The 19,108-nt window shown below is 39.7% G+C and overlaps 2 protein-coding genes across 4 annotated transcripts in view; both read right to left on the bottom strand.

Annotated features, from left to right (window-relative positions):
- The window catches only part of CIMIP6 (ciliary microtubule inner protein 6), a 161,228-nt gene extending 156,282 nt beyond the window's left edge, over positions 1 to 4,946 (bottom strand). The window contains exon 1 of the mRNA XM_081832035.1: positions 4,935 to 4,946. The gene's annotated coding sequence lies outside the window, so the exon portion shown is untranslated. The remainder of the gene's footprint in view (positions 1 to 4,934) is intronic.
- The window catches only part of ACYP2 (acylphosphatase 2), a 129,659-nt gene extending 110,969 nt beyond the window's left edge, over positions 1 to 18,690 (bottom strand). Inside the window, exons 1-3 of one of the 3 annotated variants that reach the window (XM_081832036.1) lie at positions 18,294 to 18,690; positions 6,401 to 6,417; positions 4,935 to 5,044 (exon numbers count right to left, since the gene is read on the bottom strand). In XM_081832036.1, the coding sequence (XP_081688162.1) occupies positions 4,935 to 5,044; positions 6,401 to 6,417; positions 18,294 to 18,435 (269 nt within the window). In that variant the 5' untranslated portion in view covers positions 18,436 to 18,690. The remainder of the gene's footprint in view (positions 1 to 4,934; positions 5,045 to 6,400; positions 6,418 to 18,293) is intronic. The other 2 variants (XM_081832037.1, XM_006727595.3) reach the window with 2 other exon arrangements.
- Positions 18,691 to 19,108: the final 418 nt, after the last annotated feature.

Genomic DNA, 19,108 nt, shown 5'->3' with positions numbered 1-19,108 from the left:
TGGGTGGCTCAGTTGGTTAAGCGACTGCCTTCAGCTCAGGTCATGATCCCAGGATCCTGGGATCGAGTCCCGCATCGGGCTCCCTGCTCTGCGGGGAGCCTGCTTCTCCCTCTCCCACTCCCCCTGCTTGTGTTCCCTCTCTCGCTGTGTCTCTCTCTGTCAAATAAATAAATAAAATCTTTAAAAAAAAAAAAAAAAAAGATTTATTTTTTAAGTAATCTCTACATCCAGTGTGGGGCTTGAACTCATAACCCCCAGATTAAGAGTCTCATGCTCTACCCACTGAGCCAGCCAGGCACCCCTAAAGCTTATTTTAAAAAGCATATTTGTAAGACAATTGGGGAAGTTTTTTTAAAAAAACAGATATAATTCCTTGGGGCACCTAGGCGGCTCAGTCGGTTAATCATCCAACTCTTGATTTCGGCTCAGGTCATGAGATTGAGCCCCGCGTCAAGCTCTGCACTCAGCCTGGAATCTGCTTAAGATTCTCTCTCTCTCCCTCTGCCCCTCCCCCCAAGAGTGCACTCTCTCTCTAAAATAAATAAATAAACCTTTAAATAAATAATTAGATAATAAAAATAAAAAACATATAATTCCAATTAAATGAATAAGAGTATCTTAAAGTTTAAAGAGAAAATAAATGCCCAAGGAAGCAAATAAATGAATAAAAAAAATAGTGAAGGGAACTATCCTACAAAGACACTGTAATTAAATCAATAGGAAGTATTAGTCTAGGAATAGATAAATAGATCTAGTAGGGGACCAGAAGAGAACCCAGGAATAAAATCCAGTTTATATGCTATGTCAATATACGATAAAATGATTTCAGTTCTATGGGGAAAGACTGATTATTTAATAGTAATGCTGGCACAACTGCTATTCAGCTGGTAAAAAATAGTCCCCAATCCCATACTGTAAATAAAAAACAAATTCCAGGGCGCCTGGGTGGCTCAGTTGGTTAAGCAACTGCCTTCGGCTCAGGTCATGATCCTGGAGTCCCTGGATCGAGTCCCGCATCGGGCTCCCTGCTCGGCAGGGAGTCTGCTTCTCCCTCTGACCCTCCTCCCTCTCATGCTCTCTGTCTCTCATTCTCTCTCTCTCAAATAAATAAATAAAATCTTTAAAAAAATAAAAAAATAAATAAATAAATAAATAAATAAATAACAAATTCCAAATGGAATAAATGTGTAATATAATAAAGCATCAAAAAGTTAGAACAACACTTACAATCTGTTTCTTAACCAGAAAGAAAAGATAACCATATTTGAGTTTATAAAAATTAAAACAATCTATGTTGCAAAAGCCATCATAAATAAACAAAACTAATGAATAGGCAAAGGATAGATTTGGGGAAATACTTGCAAAAGAGATAACAGATAATGAGTTAGTAATCATTACCAATATAAAAAGAGCTCTCAAAAATTGGCAAGAGACAAACAGTCCCATAGAAAAATGGAGAAAGGATGTGAAAGGGAGTTAGTTCATGAGAACAAATCCACATAGCCACAAGCATGAAGATGCTCAAAATAACCAGTAATTAGAGAAAAGCAAATTACAGTGAAAAAATAATACATCACTCTACACCCAATCAGATAAAAGAAATTGGAGAGCAATAATACCAATTGCCCACAGGATGAAGAGGAAAAAAATGTAAATTGTTTACAGCTGTTTTGAAAAGCAGTCTGACAAATATTTTTTAAATTAATAGTACACAGACGTGTCAACCACACTTCTGGGAATCTATCTCCCAAATATGAAATCACCAGTAGAATATTTATTATGGCATTGCTCTTACTGGAAAAAAAAAAAAAGAGAAACAAAATGAATTCTCAGCAATAAGATAATAAATAATGGTACATTAATACTGTGGAATATTAAGCAGCTATTAAAAAGAATGAATTAAAGCTCTACCATTTGACTTGGATGGGTTTCCCTGGATGTATTTTTGTTTTGTTTTGTTTTCTAATTCCAGTATAATTAATACACAGTGTTCTATTCAGGTCTACACTATAGTGATTCAGCAATTCCATACATTACTTAGTGCCCATCATGGTAAGTGTACCCTTAATCCCCTTCACCTATTCCACCCATCCCCCACATACACCCCCACTCTGCTAACCATCTTTTTGTTCTCTATAGTTAAGAGTCTGCTTTTTGGTTTGTCTCTTTTTTTCTTTGTTCATTTGTTTTGTTCCTTAAATTCCACACAAGTGAAATAAGGTATTTGTCTTTCTCTGACTAATTTCGCTTAGTATTATACTCTCTTGGTCCATCCATGTTGTTGCAAATGTCAAGATTTCATTCTTTTTTATGGCTGAGTAATATTCTGTTGTATATATATAACATCTTCTTTAACCATTCGTCTATGGATGGACACTTGGGCTGCTTCCATAACGTGGCTATAGTAAATAATGCTGCAATAAACATAGGTGTGCATATATCTTTTTGAACTAGTGTTTTCATTTTCTTTGGGTAAATACCTCATAGTAGAATTACTGGATCATATGGTAGTTCTTTTTTTTTTAAAGATTTTATTTATTTATTTATTTATTTGAGAGAGAGAGAGAGAGAGAGAGAGAAACAGCATGAGAGGGGATAGGGTCAGAGGGAGAAGCAGGCTCCCCGCCGAGCCGGGAGCCCGATGTGGGACTCGATCCCGGGACTCTGGGATCATGACCTGAGCCGAAGGCAGTCGCTTAACCAACTGAGCCACCCAGGCACCCCTCATATGGTAGTTCTATTTTTAATTTTTTGAGGAACCTCCATACTGTTTTCCAGAGTGGCTACACCAGTTTGCATTCCCACCAACAGTGCCTGAGAGTTCCTTTTTCTCCACATACTTGCCAACAGTTGTTGTTTCTTGTGTTTTTTATTTTAGCCATTCTGACAGCTGTGAGGTGATATCTCAGTGTGGTTTTGATTTGCATCTCCCTGATGATGAGCAGTGCGGAGCATCTTTTCATGTGTCTGTTGTCTATCTGGACATCTTCTTTGGAGAACTGTATTCATGTCTTCTGTTCATTTTCTAATTGGATTATTTGTTTCCTGGGGATATTTTTGAATCTTAAAGTGAGATGCACAGAAGTGTGTACACCATGATCCCATTTTTAAAAAGCAAATATTGCTCATAACCCAAAACTGTTTGTGCACCCAAGTGTGTGTGTGTGTGTGTGTGTGTGTGTGAAGGTGAATATGGAAACAAACACGGGAAGAAGCCCTCCCAGTTGCTAACATAGATTACTGGTAGTACTGGGAAGGAAGAAGGGGTGTGCAGGGGTTGAAAAGAAAAACTGGGCAGAATGTATATGATATGATTACATTTATGTGAAGGATATTAATAAAAAACCTGCTACAATATGGATTAGGATATAACATGATAGGCATGAGCATCTATCCTCCCATGCAGCCCCTATTCCTAATACTTCATAGTCATTTGGCACTTTATCATTTTTTTAACTACTTAGTTCTATACAACATAAGTCTCACAATCTTTTCTGCATTTTGGACAATCCTACTGAAAATTAGTTTTTCATTAACTGTTACCATACATTTTATGAAATTGAATTTTTAGACCCCACTTTCCAAGTTGGGTTACAAGTTTTATACACAAAGTATGTACTTATACATAAAGAAATTAGAAAAAATAAGGAGTTAGTGGTTATATGTTTACTGATTGATGAATGTCTATAAAATGAAAAAACTAGTTACAGAAAAATATGCATAAAGTAGTCTATTTTGGTAAAAACAAGCAAAATCCTAACTATAAATGCTTAAATACTTTAAAGTGAAAGAGAAAGCTTCAGAAAGTCTTCACAAGGCAACAGGCCCGGGGTTCCATCAAGAGGAGGGAAGCAGAGGTGAAGGAGCAAATTACTAGCTTTGCTTTTTTACCTCTCAGCATCTTACTACTTCACTTATTACAATAGGCAAAAAAGTATTACTTTTGAAATCTGAAAACATTAAGTAATGAAAACAAAGATAAACTGCAAACAATAAAATAAATTGGGTATGACTTAGCACTTTTGTCATAAGATCCGTTATGAAGATTAAATGAGATAAACCATGTGAAGCGTGTAGCATATTACCTAATACTGCAAATACTCAGCAAATGTTAGCTATTTTTTATTTTAAAAAAATACTACAGAGAACAGTGGAATTTGTGAAACTGAAAAGATAAGGCCTTTGAATATGACAGGGCACTGTTTTCCTTACTACTGAACCCAGATCTCCTTTGGAATGCAAGGACTCATTATGGTAGCCCTAAAACTTATAAAACACACTTTTACCAACAGTAAAAATAAAATTACAATTAGATAAATAAGATACTTAATAAAAAGTAGAGAGCAGCCTTTTTGCCTTGAAGTCTACTTTAAAAACTTCAAGAACCAGGAGTGCCTGGGTGTTAAGCATCCAACTCTTGATTTTGGCTCAGGTCATGATCTCAGAGTTGTGAGATTGAACCCCATGTCAGGCTCTGTGCTGGGCATGGAGCTTGCTTGAGATTCTCTCTCTCCCTCTCCCTCCACCCCTTGCACATGCTCGCATGCTGTATCTCAAAAAATTAATTAATCAATTAATTAAAAGAACTTCAAGAACCATCCAAAGGCTTTTGCTTCTTCACAACCACTTTGGATGAGAGATACATGGGCCCAAGATGTTTCCCCCATGTTAGAAGAGACAGAACACAATTCAAATAGATTAAAGAGTGACACCATTGCTCTTTTGGAGGGCCTGCCCAAGTGGGAAATCCATTCCTAAATGTACAAATTCCATTCCCAACTCTGAAGATTTCCTTGCTGGTATGCCTAAAAACATGTTAGTTTAGTTATAATCTACAAACTGAATTTGGTCCATCAATACTATTCTTAGTGTCCAATGAAACATTAAAATAAGTTCATTAATAGCATGAGTGCATTATTAGTCTTGCTACTTACATGGAATTGACTTTTTCTTCGGGGCCTTGCACTTGGCCTGTCACAGTGCCTTTGCTGGTATTCTTCACCCAGCCAACCACTCCTATTTTCTTAGCTTCACCTTCTGTGTACTGGTTTTAGGAGAAAATAAATGAAACAAAATCCAGCATTAAAAAATGTAACTGATAGTTTTTTTCCTACAATCCATGCCAAAAATTCTGTAGCTGACCTACAATCATACCTGTTTACAAGACCTTTACCTAAATGGGACCTTATTAAATTCCACTTTCAGGAAAGCGAATATTATGAGAAAATAAACTGAGAGTGGGAATTACTTCAGAAAACAGTTTCCATGATGTGTTTTGGGATCCATCAAATTCAGTTGCATGGCCCCTATACCTTCTAACACTCAATTACGTTGTCTGGATTCCACATGATCATCACTCCAAGATCTTCAATCACTGAGGGAAAATACTGAATCATGATCAATATACAGTATTCAATTAAAAGATTCTGATGTCTTCCATTGGCTATGGACTTGCCACACAAATGTTACAATTGTCTATAGGTAAGTTTATTTCTCCTATTATTCTTTACAGTCTTTTAAAAATTCCTCTTCTCAGTTCTAAATTCAGTTATGCTGACAAATGAAAACCTAGCAACATTTTGATTTTGAACTATTTTATTGACATCATACAAAATTCTTGTGGATGCTATCTACGGAAATTTTTTAAAAACACGGTCTTCTGTTTGGAGGTCAGAGTGACCAAGAATCTATACACTCTACATCCCCAACCAAACAGAGATGGTTACAGCTAGGATTTATGGTGAAGCTGGTTCTGAAAATGATAATGAAAAAGGAGACAATCTGAATTGTGGGGTAGGGAACTATCTCAAAACGAGGAGACTTCACTGGTTGGGAACATGCTAGAACCCTCAGAGGTTAGGAACAGAGAGCTAATCTAGTGACTGCTAGCTCAGGCAATAGGTGAAAACACATGCACATTTTACTTTTAGGAAAAAAGCATATTAACAAAATAAAAATTTTTAAAGTAATAAGGAGTCTTAACTTGTCTTAATCCCTGAGAACCACTTCCTTATGCAACATGAGCATTTTTTATCATGCAATTCAAGATAGAGACATTTGCCTAGAGGGCTTCTTCCATCCAGAACAAGGACCAAATCTCATACTTTATATTCAGTAAACCTAACCAAAATGTTTAATTTGATTATCCCAGTAGAGATACTTTTGAAATTCATACAAAACATTAACTACAAACTAGGCAGGCTGTAATGCTTTTGATAGACTACTTTCAAAAGACAACTATAATAAAAAATCTCAAGCAGTAATTTGGAAGAAATACAAGTACTTCATTTACCATCAAGGACAGAAAATAAGCACTAGACCAGCACTAAGTAGAAAACTGCTCTATCTCTGTAAATAGAAATAACAAGTAGGGGGGAAAAAAACCAAAAAATTCACTTACCATTCTGAAGCAAACACCTGTACAAAAAAAAAGATAAAAAGAAATGTCAGTTCGTTTAACTTTTAAAAAATTATGTATCTCCTGACTTCACTTTCATCTATTTTATTAAATAGTAAGTAAAGGGCGCCTGGGTGGCTCAGTCGGTTAAGCGACTGCCTTCGGCTCAGGTCATGATCCTGGAGTCCCGGGATCGAGTCCCGCATCGGGCTCCCTGCTCGGCAGGGAGTCTGCTTCTCCCTCTGACCCTCCTCCCTCTCATGCTCTCTCTATCTCATTCTCTCTGTCTCAAATAAATAAATAAAATCTTAAAAAAAAAAATTAAAAAAAAAAAAAATAAATAAAAAAATAAATAGTAAGTAAATGAACAAAAACTTTCATATCTGAACATATTCAGAGAATGTTTTTTAAAATTATTTTCTTTTAAAATAAAAACAGAAAAGGAAGACTTTTTGGAGAAAAATAGTATTATTCTGAAACCAAAGAATCATGAAAAGCCACACTGCATATTCATTCTATTTCAAAAGGGTAAATAAAACAAAATACTTATTACCAAGGACAGTTAAGTATATTTGGCATACAACTTACCCATCCTCAGCTTTTAGAATTTCTTCTTTAAGTGAAAGGAATAAATTCAAATTTGAATGCAATAAAACATTTTTTTTAATTTTAATTCCATATTCTGGAAAAAGCAAAACTATGGGGACAGGAAATTGATCAGGTTTGCCAAGGGCTGGGGGAAGGAGAGCTGCAAAGGGGCAAGAGGGAAATTTCTGGGGTGAAGGCACTGCCCTGCATCTCAACTGTGGTGGTCATTAAGTGATTGTATGCATTTTTCAAAACTCATTAAACTATACACGAAAAAAAGGTGAATGTTACTGAATTTAAATTATATCTCAACTGAAAAAATGTTTTAAATACATTGGGAAATCATAAGTGATAAATCAAACCAATATCCAAAGAGGTCAAAAGATAGTGCCTATATATAGAGCAATTGAGCCTACTTAAAAAGATACAGAAGAGATCGATGGTTTAGATAATGTTATGTATTTTGTATTGAGCCTACTTAAAAAGATACAGAAGAGATCGATGGTTTAGATAATGTTATGTATTTTGTAAGCAGATTTATAATAACAGGGGGTATCATTTGTTTTCTGATGATAGCGTATTGTGGTATCAAATGAGGATGAAGAAAAACAGTAGTAATGCAATAAAGACAGGATATATCACAAATGGAATTTTTATAGGGCTATAAAGGTATTTTAAAAGATACATATAAAATGGGGAGAAATGATGAGTGGCAAGTATTGATCTGAAGGGGAATCAGAAAGGCAATTTGTTATATAGATGGAAGGAAAGACAGTCGCTTGTAGATATGCAAGGATTTGGCAGAAAACTCACAGAGAAACTTCAGCTAAAGCTGACCATGTAGAAGAGAGGGACGGAACAGAAAACAGGCCGAACTGTGAAAAGTGTGCAGTCGTTTTATCCTAAGCCTGAGGGGAACCCAAAAAGACGCTGCCCAAGAAGCATTAAAGGTTTAGGGCAGGGCTGTGTTGTGCCCATTACCCCGAGGTCCTCCACAGCCAGCAGCCCCCTGTGATGTCAGCATTAGGAAAAGAAAGCCAGGCAACGGAAGTAAACAGAAATTGGAAACATCTGGTCCGGCACTTTCCTATTCAAAGAACAGCCCAATGCCCAACAGCACCAGCAGAAGTGGAGTTTTTCAGATAATCATATTCTCAGGCCCCTTCCCCAGACCTCCAGAAACAAACTCTGCAGGTGGAGTCCAGGAATCAGGTTTTAGCATCCTCCCCGGGTGATTCACAGGCCCACGAAAGTGTAGAACCAATGGGTGGTTCTACCTTAATGGAAGGCCTGGGAAAGGTTTGAAAAGGACTTTTTTTTTTAAGATTTTATTTATTTATTTACTTGAGAGAAAGAGAGCATGAACGGGGGATAGGGGCAGAGGGATAGGGAGTCTGATGCGGAACTCGATTCCAGGACCCTGAGATCATGACCTGAGCCGAAGGCAAACACTTAACCGACTGAGCCACCCAGGCGTCCCAGGACTTTTATTCCCAATCAAGAACTGCATCGTAAAGGGAAAAGTCTTGTAGGGTATTGCAGATCTGATGCCTTTCTGGATGACGCTGTTCAGGTTCATGTCGGTAACTAAATCATGTGCTTGCAGAGCAATGTTCCTTCACCTATTTTACAAGCCCACAGCACTACAGGAATGGAGCTTCAGACAATGAAAAGGCAAAAAAACCCTCCCCTGTGCCCTCCTTGGACCTGGTGTTGGAGCAGCCCACGCAGCCCTTCACTTAGATTGTCACTTAGTTAAATATTCAAAACCATGTCACTGCACTCACTTTACAAATTATTCCTAGCCCCAAACTTCATTTAAGACTTACCAAAAAAAAAAAAAAAAAGCTGATTCTGTTTCAATGTTTTTAGAAACATGGGTAATACTGTTTTTATACCCTAGTCCAAATTATCATTTCTCAACAGCCTCCTTAACTCGTCTCCCTGCTTCTAGTTCTGCCCTCCTACAGTCTATTCTCTACAAAACACCCAAGGTGATTTTCTCTTCTTAAGTAATGTCGTATCATTTTCTTCCCCAGCTTAAAACCCTCTACTGGCTCATCATTACACTCAAAATAAGAGGTGTCCTACTGGCCACAGCCTCCAGACTCCCTCCCCCATGAATCTACCTCATATTTTAGGACTCCCTCTTTGCTCTCTCCATTTCAGACAAATTTGCCTCCTTCGTGCTCAATATGCCAAGCATATTCCTGCCTCACAGCCTTTGTATGTACTATTCCCTATGCCTAAAATGCTCTTCCCCTGACCTTCTAATGACTAACTCCATCTCCTTCATATCTCTGCACAAATGTCATCTCCTTAGAAGTATTAATGAAGGATGGTTGGGAGAAAGGCAGGCAGGGACAAAGGCCCCCCACCCCACCCCACCCCCGCTCTAAGAGGAAACCACCCTTAAAAGGATTTTACACCACCCTGGACGGAGCCGTCCAACCTTTCCCAGGTGATAGGTAGATGACAAAAACCTGATTGGGTGACAGGCACATGGAGGGTTAATAAGATTAAAACAGCCTGCCGACAAACCCATAAAATCCCCTAGACTTAGAAACTCTGGTGGCAACCCTCTTGGGTCCCCTCCCTCTTCACGAGCTTTGCACTATCGCTCAATAAACTTTGCTTTACTATCACTCAAAAAACTTCCCTTTGCTGCCCACCACCCTTCCTCTGGTCTGCCTCTTCATCCTTCAAAGCGGTGTGACCAAGAACCACGGGCACTAAAGGAAAAAAAATCCTGTAACAATATGTCCCCTGACCAATTCATCTAAAACAACAATGCACCCCATATATTTCCTGTATATGTATAGTACTGATTACCAGAGGACATTACAAGACATTTGTCTACTTTTTTTTAATTTCCTGTCTTCACTGAAAGTTCTATTAGGACACGACTTTTTTCTGTCTTGTTCACCACTGTGTTCCCGGCACCTAGATCAGAGCTTGGCACATAGCAGTTGAATAAATGAATGAAAGATAAACCAGCTGATAAGTATTTAAGTGAAATACTTAACTCTCCTGTAATAATTCCTTATTAATATTGCAAATATACATACAGGCAGATTGATTAGACTTTAATTCAAAATGATGATAATAAATTTACTGCATTCCAGAGCTGGGAAGAATCTCAAGAATTCTGTGCTGATTCTAGCAGAACTTTACCTAAATAATACATAGTGTTATGAAAATTAGTAATGGGAAATTTGACTCAAATGGAGTTGGGAGGTTTAAGCAGGGGGAGCTCTCACGCCCTGCCATTCATAGTCCATTGCAGACCCAACAGGAAGTGAGGGACTTGACCTTACCCAGGCTTGACCTTGCACACAGATAGTACTCTGCTACTGCAGCCTAAGGAAGAAACACTTTCCTCATTCCCTGCCCCCTCATCTGGGCAACAGCTCAGTCAAAGAGAAGCCACCACACTTGGAATTCCCAGTTTACCCCACTGGAGTTTTAGTTCATAATGGCCTTCCCAAAGTACCCCTTTTGTCCTTAAAAAAGCATGCCTCTCCTTTGTTGCCCAGACTCACCTAAGGTTGTGCCCCAACTTGTTTGTCCTGATTCACAATTCTCTTTTATTCCCAAATAAACCCTTTTTTGCTGGTAAAATAACTGGCAGTTTTACTTTTAAAGTTAACATTACATGTATACATACATATTTAGTATATAAAATAAAAGATAGTAAGAAGCCACTAGATAATGCCTAAGTTGGCAAAAAAAGAACTATTAATATCAGCATGTTGTTTATAAATAAAGACATAACAACCACAAGAATGGGAAAAAGTAAAGGTTAAATCGGTCGTCTTATAGAACTTAACAGGATTTGAGATGAGAGACTGAAGCAGAATGTGTGGCTGTATTTATAACTATGAGCAATAATGGCACACTCATTTATTAAACAAATCTTAAAACAATAGAGCTAAAGGACTGCCATTTAAGAGACATAATTTTAGGCTAAGTTCATACTGCTTGACAAACCAGGTAGAAAATGGAAATGTTGCCCATTTCTCTAGGCAGTGACAGATGGACAACAAAACATAAGACTGAAATAAATCATGTATGAAAGATTCAGTATGGACTTAACAGAAACTTAGTTTGTCTTGGTTATCGATCTAATGTTTTGAGGTTGAGACCATGGAGATCAAAGATTTCCTGGAATAAATCCTTCTGTGTCACTAGCTGGGAAAGAATACAGAATGTAATCATTACTGTTAAATTTACTTAATTTATAAATATCTGTGGCAGACATTGCTAACTGCCTACACAGAATCCATTCTCCCCTTCTAACTTTCTAACAGATTCTGATTTTACTCGGGGCAGCAACATGCCTTTCTATAGTTCCTGTCTTCCTTGTAAGAAGAGTGGCCCATGAGATGCGAGCCATGTCCCTGGTGGAAGACTTCAGGAAAGCGCGTTGACAGGACTGACACGGCCGGCGGTTTCGCCCTCATAGCCTCCCTCTTCCTTACTGTAGGTTGAATATCATGATGGAGCTATAGCAGCCTTCTTGAAACCATGAGGAAAAGGCCAAGGACATCACAATGGCCTCGGCCCTGACCCCCCCAGAGGGGAATGGGGAACGACTGCTAAAGGGAAATGTGAGGGAGGGTTTCTTTTTGGGGTGATGGAAATGTTCTGGAATTAGTGGTGATGGGTGCAAAAACATCGTGACTACTGGAAAAAATCACTATATATTTAGTATGCTTTGAACACTTTAAAAGGGTGAGTTTAATATTATGTGAATTATATCTCAATTTTTTAAAATGTCACCCAAAAAAAAAAGAAAAAGGAGAGCAGAAAACAGGACCGTGGTGTAGTCCTTCCTGCCTCTTTCTGTCAAACAGGGCAGTCATTCTCCCATTGTGGTCACCAGACAACCTCCCTAACTTTTCCTTTCACCCCACACAAAAACACTCTGGGGAACAGAACATCTTGAAGAACCGGGGCCAGAACTAAATGGTGGAGCTCTCTCTGGACTTTGCAACCTATTTCTAGAGGAGAAAGCTTCTGAGCCTCCACGGTAGTTCCTTCTTTGAGGAGGAATATCCATTAGTGTGACACTCTTGGCCACTCTACCCTGTCCCTACTCCTCCTCAGGGACATGCAGGGGCTTATCTAACTGGTAAGTTCAGAAGGAGAAACAAGCATAGCCCAGTGCTTCCTCTTCTTCCTCCTCCTGGGAGTGAGTTTCCCTCGGGGATCAGGGATCTTATGTGTCTCCCGGTTCCACGTGTTAGGGGAGCCCTGCCTATGCCGGGGTGTGTTTCATTCTGCACTGAGATTGTTGTGAAATCCACTTACCTGAAGATTCACACCACGTTCCCAAACTTCTGCTTCACTCTTCGTCTTCCTCGTCAAGAACTCACATAATTAAGAGGGGTGTTATTTATTAGGCCCCTTAACCACAACCCCACAGGAATGTGCATCGAGAGGTGTCAGTCCATTCACTTTGTGAAGCAGTGAACCATGCGAGAATTAACCATCCAAAGCTCCATAACCCACTTGGAATTTTCTCAGAATCTTTCTGAGAGTCCTGATCCCTAGTTTGAAGCACTTGGGTACAACAGACGGAGATCCGTATAGAAAGAAAAAGCAAACATGGAGATAGATTCTCTGCAGTTTATCATTGGCCCTGGCTGGAACAGAGCACTCCTGGGACTGGGCCTGTGTTGGAAGAGATGCTTCTATGGGCTTCCATGGTCTCTCTGGCCCCGCTTCCACCTCGCTTGTTAAAGAGAAGGGAAGCTGATATGACACATGCAGGTTTTTTACAGGCACACTGCTCTGGAAACTGGGACAGAGACATCAGCCCCTTCAGTTATGAAAGACTCCAAACACACGCTGCTGAGTCGAGGCTCAATGGGCCGCAATTGTGCAAAGATGTGTCAGTGAGAGCCTCTGAGGTGAATATTTGCAAAGCAAATCTTACTTTAAATTCACAAAGAAGCACCGATATTTAAAGAAACCATGATGAATTTTAAACATCCGCATGCTTTCACATAAAATCAAATTTTTATGTTGTAATGTGCCCCTTCATCCTGGGATCTGACTGCATGGTGTCAATTTTGGATGCAGGAAGTCATCCAGTCACTACCTTAGACAGTGGCTCTTAATGATGTTAAACATCTTTTTTAGAAAGGCCTTCCTTTAACCTTTCACCTTCCATCCAGGGTCTGTCCCCTGGAGCCACACACCATGGCATCTTTCAGATTGTTGAAACCGCCGTCACACTACTGTTTCTTCTCCAAGCCAACTATCCCCTTGCACTTCAATTTAATTGAAGACACTTCTGAAGTCCCCACCAGAAGCACAGCTGTAGGGGCTATAAAAACAAGCCATCAGCTTGACCTTGAAAATACTATCCTTTCTGTCTAGTTGAGGCACAGATATGTGTACACAAATAATTGTAGTTGAAAGCAGAATGGATTAATGAGAAGTAAAAACAAGAAGTAGAACAGGACTATAAATGAAATGCTACAGGAACAAAGATAAGCAAGGGAATTAGACTTAATGATATTTATGTTTCTTGACTTTAGGTACTAAAATTTTCAACCTCTCAAACACAGCTTTTCCAGTCTACATAAGGAAAAATGTGTACACCCAAATCATGTGGGTCTGACAAAGCTATTTAATAACTCATCCCCATTTTTTTTTTAAATCAGAGAGAGAGAGCACAAGCAGGGGGAGCGGCAGGCAGAGGGAGAAGCAGACTCCCACTGAGCAAGGAGCCCGATGTGGGACTCGATCCCAGGACCTTAGGATCATGACCTGAGTTGTAGGCAGCCGCTTAACTGGCTGTGCCACCCAGGCATCCCTCATCCCGATTTTTTAAAGCAATCTTAAAAAAAATTATTTATGTTTGTAGTCCAATAAGTTACTCCTATTCTGAATCTGAGTTAATATTGTCAAAAATCAACTGCCAAATTTTTAAAGCACAGGTAAACCAACAGAGGGCCACAATCCATTTCTATGACTGTCATTAGTATTCACCCAAGAGCTGGTAAAGCATCAAAGCATCTATACACAGCTTAATCAATTTCCCTTTCAAATTTTCAGGTATTATTCTAGATGTAACTGTAATTAAAGAATTAGAGGAACATTTTAAGCCATGCCATGGTTACGAATACTCCAAAAATACAGAAGCTCAGTCCTCTGCTCCCCTATCCCTTATCCCACAGTCCCCAGTGCAGCAGAAATTGGTGGGGGAATACGTGGAGTTTCTTGAGAACAGGGAGATTAAAACATAAAGGATGGAAAGGGTGGGGGGAAGAGTAACTTAACAGTGGAGAAACCTGATGAACACTATCTCAGCCAGGTGATCGAGGTTAACATCAACAGCGACAGTCACAGTGATAGTACGTCCCTTGATACTGTGTAATGAGAATGGCACTTTGCCTGGTCTCCCTCACAATAACCCAAAACCCCAGTCTTACTATGACAAAAATACCAGACAAATCCCAACTGGGAGCTTTCTACAAAGTACCTAACCTCAAAGTATTCCTCAACACTACCAAAATCACTGGGAAGAAGGCAAGTCGACAAAACTGTCACAGCTTAAAGAAGCCTAAGGAGACAAGACGACCAAATGTAAAGTGATATCCTAGATGAATCCTGGAACAGAAAGAGGACTTTAGGTTAAAAACTAAAAAAATCTGAATAAAGTATAGACTTTAGTTAATCATAATGTATCAATATTGGCTCACCAGTTGGGACAAATGTACCATACTAATGTAAGATTTTAATTAAAGAAACTGAATGTGGGGTATACAGGAACTTCCTACAGTATCTTCCAACTTTTCTATAAATTTGAAACTATTCTAAAACACACATTTATTTTTTAAAAAGGCAGAGGAAGAGAAGCAGCAATGAAAAGGCAACAGCAACCAAAGGCTCTCTATGTCAACTTTGCAGACGCTCCTGAGAAGTGAATCCAATATTGGTAATATTGTTTCTATAAGTGTATTTTCCTGAATTTCAAACAACCAAGTTAGAAACTAATTCTTGGAATATAATCTGTTTGTAAATTAGGCTGTGTGTATTTGAGAACAAGGCAGGTAATACTTGACCCCTAGAATGTTTTGACTGCCTTTTATCACCAAGGATGTCTTCAAACATTCTAAACACAAATATAACAAACCTTGTTTTGGGTTGGAAAATATTTTCTATCATAAATTCCATCAAGCCAGTTTAATTCATTGACCAATTTTCCATCAGGACAGGACAATTAAATCATTTTCCATATCTTCCATGTTCATTTTGCTATCACTGAAACCATCCTCATTGGGAATATTTTCCATTGAAATATTTTACTGACAATTTTATTTATCAATCTGTTTTGTCCATATTAAATGTTCCCAATTACAGCTACTTCCATTGTAAATTTATTTTCATAGCCATTATTTCTAGCAAGACAGCTTTCACTAAGATTTTATTATTCCATACTTTTAGAAGTTAAATTTACAATGTTCCCTCTAATTATTATTCATTTATATTATTTTTGATGACTGTCGATTACGTCTACATAATCGTTATGACTCAGACAAAAAGCTAATGGTTTGTATTATTTCTTAAGTAATCCATGAGAAAATAGTGAGTTTTATGAGACAGAGATACAGACTAATATACAGAAATAGTGGCAGTGTCAACAAGCAACAGAGAGAGAGGCAGAGGTCTGACTCCTTACGGACCAGGTCAAACTTCCTTGGAGCCAAAAGTACCATAAAAATGTCCTCTGGGTCATCCAGAATGGTCCAAATAACTTAGTCCAAATGTCCTACATCAGTGTATATATGTGTTTGGTGCATAAGTTAGGAAGAAGGCAAAATAAAGGTGGAAAAGTATTGAGAGAAGAATCAAGAGATTATAATGATTAAGAGCATGGGCTCTGGTATCGGACTGTCAAGGTTCAAATCCTAGCACCACCACTTAACTCACTGTTACTGGGAAAGTTACTTCTCTATGCCTCAATTTCTCCACCTGTTAAATGAGGGAAATGTTGAGGTCACAGTGTTAAGGATTCAATGAGACAACAGAGGTAAACCTTGGGTACAGAGCATGGCACATCCTAAGTTCTCAGCAAATGTCAGTGTGTATGTGAGCAAACATGTGATTGTGAATTTGTCTTACATACTGTGCCTTGATAAATCAATAGTTTGCATGTACTCTTCCATTTAACATACTGCAAACTATGGAAGTTAGCCCTAAAGCTGATTTTTTTTTTTAAATATTTTGTTTATTTATTTGACATAGAGAGAGACAGTGAGAGAGGGAACACAAGCAGGGGGAGTGGGAGAGGGAGAAGCAGACTCCCAGCTGAGCAGGGAGCCCAATGCGGGGCTCGATCCCAGGATCCGAGATCATGACCTGAGCCGAAGGCAGACACTTAACCACTGAGCCACCCAGGCGCCCCTAAAGCTGATTTTTTAAATCCCACTATTTGTGTAGTACATTCCTCTTTTTTATATTTGTAATGCTGCCCAAAATTGATCTTCACATACCATATAACCACCATATGCACAAAAGTACAGTTATATTGTTAAAATCGAGAGAAACACCTTATGTATTAACAGAAAAACACCACATAATGGAAAAGCACAGGTTTTAGAATTTGAGAGATGCAGGACCAAATCCCATTTGTCAACTAAGGACTGGTCCAAGTTAGTGAACTTCTCTGTATCTGTTTTCTCATTGTGAAAACAGGAATAAGACATATATCTCACAAAATTGTGATGAGGATTAAGTAAACAATAGTAAGATGCTCAGCACATGGAACATACCCCATAAATGTCACGTGCACAGACACATACACGCACTCCTTAACCACTGACATTCCTGTCCAAATATTTTGTCAGGTGGTCTCTGCCACCATTTTCATATTTTATGTCCTGTGCTTCCAATGACTTATTGTGGTAGTTTTCAATCCATAATACCAGACGGTTGGGTGTACCCAAAGACCTTCTATAGGGTACAAGGCCATGGATAATTTTAAGAAAATCAATTTCCAGATCTTCAACATTCACATGTATTCTTTCCTGACACGGGCCTGTCTGAGAAAGTACCTGTGCTCTGAGGTGGTTCTCCTTTCCTACCTCCCTTTTCACAACCACCTTTGAAAGGAAAGCCCATCTATTTACAAAAAGCATACTCTTGCCCATCTTTAATCTGACCCTGTACATTACTTCAAAGTGTAAAAACCTCTAGCATACCAAAATAAAGTATACTTCCTTTAATCAAGGTTCCATAAATACCCCCAGCTTTCTCCTTAAGAAATAAATTTCCAATACAAATTTTCCTTTTAAATTGAATGTTTATCATGTCTTTAAATGTATTTTTATTATCTTCATGATTGTGTTCCAATAATAATCACAATAGCAACTCAAGCCAGAAGAAAAAAAAATAATAGAGCTTTATGGTCCAAGAAAATTAAGAAAATATATCTAAATGTATATGTGTATATATACACACATACTATACATATATATTGCAAAAAAAGCTTGATAGTGTGATCAATAAAATCTCAAACATAACAATGGGATAAAATGCTGTGGGGAAAGTAGAATGGAAATCAAACTCAGAGGAAAGGTATGATGTAAAATTTCCCAACGTTAAAAAGCTTAAATTTAAATGAATAACGGTAAATAGTAAATCACTACCATATTTATATTCCATTGGATAAATTTCAGAGTGATTTAACATTTTAATTTAGAAATAACAATGGCAAAAATAAGCCAGACATTACATCCTTTGCAACTATTTAAATTTAGGATGAAACAAAAATTAGACAACTTAATTCTTCTAAAAGCTACAAGGCCGGGGGAGGGCGGGGGGGGGGGGGAGTGTAATCTCTGGCAGAGTGAACCATCAAACATCATCCAGGGGTCCTTTCTGAAACTCAAGTCAGCCCGGTAATTTAAGTGGCATGAAACGGGGGCCACTAGTTCAAAGGCCCTCTCTGCCTTTCCCACCCAGCCTTGTTCTTTCCCCGCCTGCCGGACGTCCCCCGACCCCGCACCCCCTCACTCCGCGGGTTCGAAATGCCTTTCTCCCTCCCCTCGCCCCCGCTACCCCGGCGTTCTCAGCTCTCCCTCCCCCGCCTACCCCAGCTCTCCAGCGCAGGCGCGCTTCGCTTCCTTTCCCACCCGCGGCTGCTGTGTCATGGCAGAGCGGAAGTCCCTGCCTCCCCGAGTGTGGCGGGGGGTGAGGGGGTCGTTAAGATGGGTGGCACTTCTGGTAGCTTTCTCCCCTTCGTCCCCTAACGCCTCTTTGACATCCCACTGTAGGGGGGGCGGTCCCCTACCCTGCACTCTCCCGAACACTTCGTAGTCCACGGATTTGAGTCGCCCGGCGGCAGACATGGCGGCGGCAAGTCCTCTGCCGAGGAGCCGGAGCGGGGTTCGGGACGCGGCAACTGCGGCGGCCAGGAGAGGGAGGGGGCGCATGGGATCTGTCGGCGTACCCCGCGCCTGTCACCGGCCCGGGACGCGAGCGCGCCGGGGTCACGCGTCGGAAGGCGGCAAATGAACGGCGGGTGCTGGGAACGGGGGTAGCTAAGGACACTAGACGGAGAGAGCGCTCGGCCCCTGGCGCCGAGGCCTCCCTCCTTGCCCTCCCCTCCCTTACGGAGCCAGACTGGCTTCCCCGGGAGGGATGCGCCGGTTCTGCGCTCCCTGCGATTCAATTAACTCGGGGCTTATTTCTCAGGGTTGGTAAATAAAAGCCGGATTCTGTGCCCAGATGTCGATAGTTTGGTAACCAAACGTGGTTGCTTTTGAAGTGAAAGATCTGCTAGCTTGGTGCTTGAGGGTACTTGGTTAGTGAGTTAATTTTTTTTTTTTTTTTAAAGATTTCACTCATTTATTTTGACACAGAAAGAGAGACAGCGAGAGAGGGAACACAAGCAGGGGGGAATGGAAGAGGGAGAAGCAGGCTTCCCGCCTTGCAGGGAGCCCGATGCGGGGCTCGATCCCAGGACCCCGGGATCATGACCTGAGCCGAAGGCAGACGCCTAACGACTGAGCCACCCAGGCGCCCCGGTTAGTGAGTTAATTTTTGTGAAATGTTTAGGCGACTGCCAACTCTATTTGGCTGTTTTGAGCCAATTCTTATTGTCAG

The sequence above is a fragment of the Leptonychotes weddellii genome, chromosome 10 (assembly GCF_054177405.1).
Source record: "Leptonychotes weddellii isolate Sample4059 chromosome 10, ASM5417740v2, whole genome shotgun sequence".
Classification (NCBI taxonomy): Eukaryota; Metazoa; Chordata; class Mammalia; order Carnivora; family Phocidae; genus Leptonychotes; species Leptonychotes weddellii.
The sequence above is the reverse complement of the archived record's forward strand: the minus strand, read 5'-3'. Positions and strand labels throughout refer to the sequence as shown.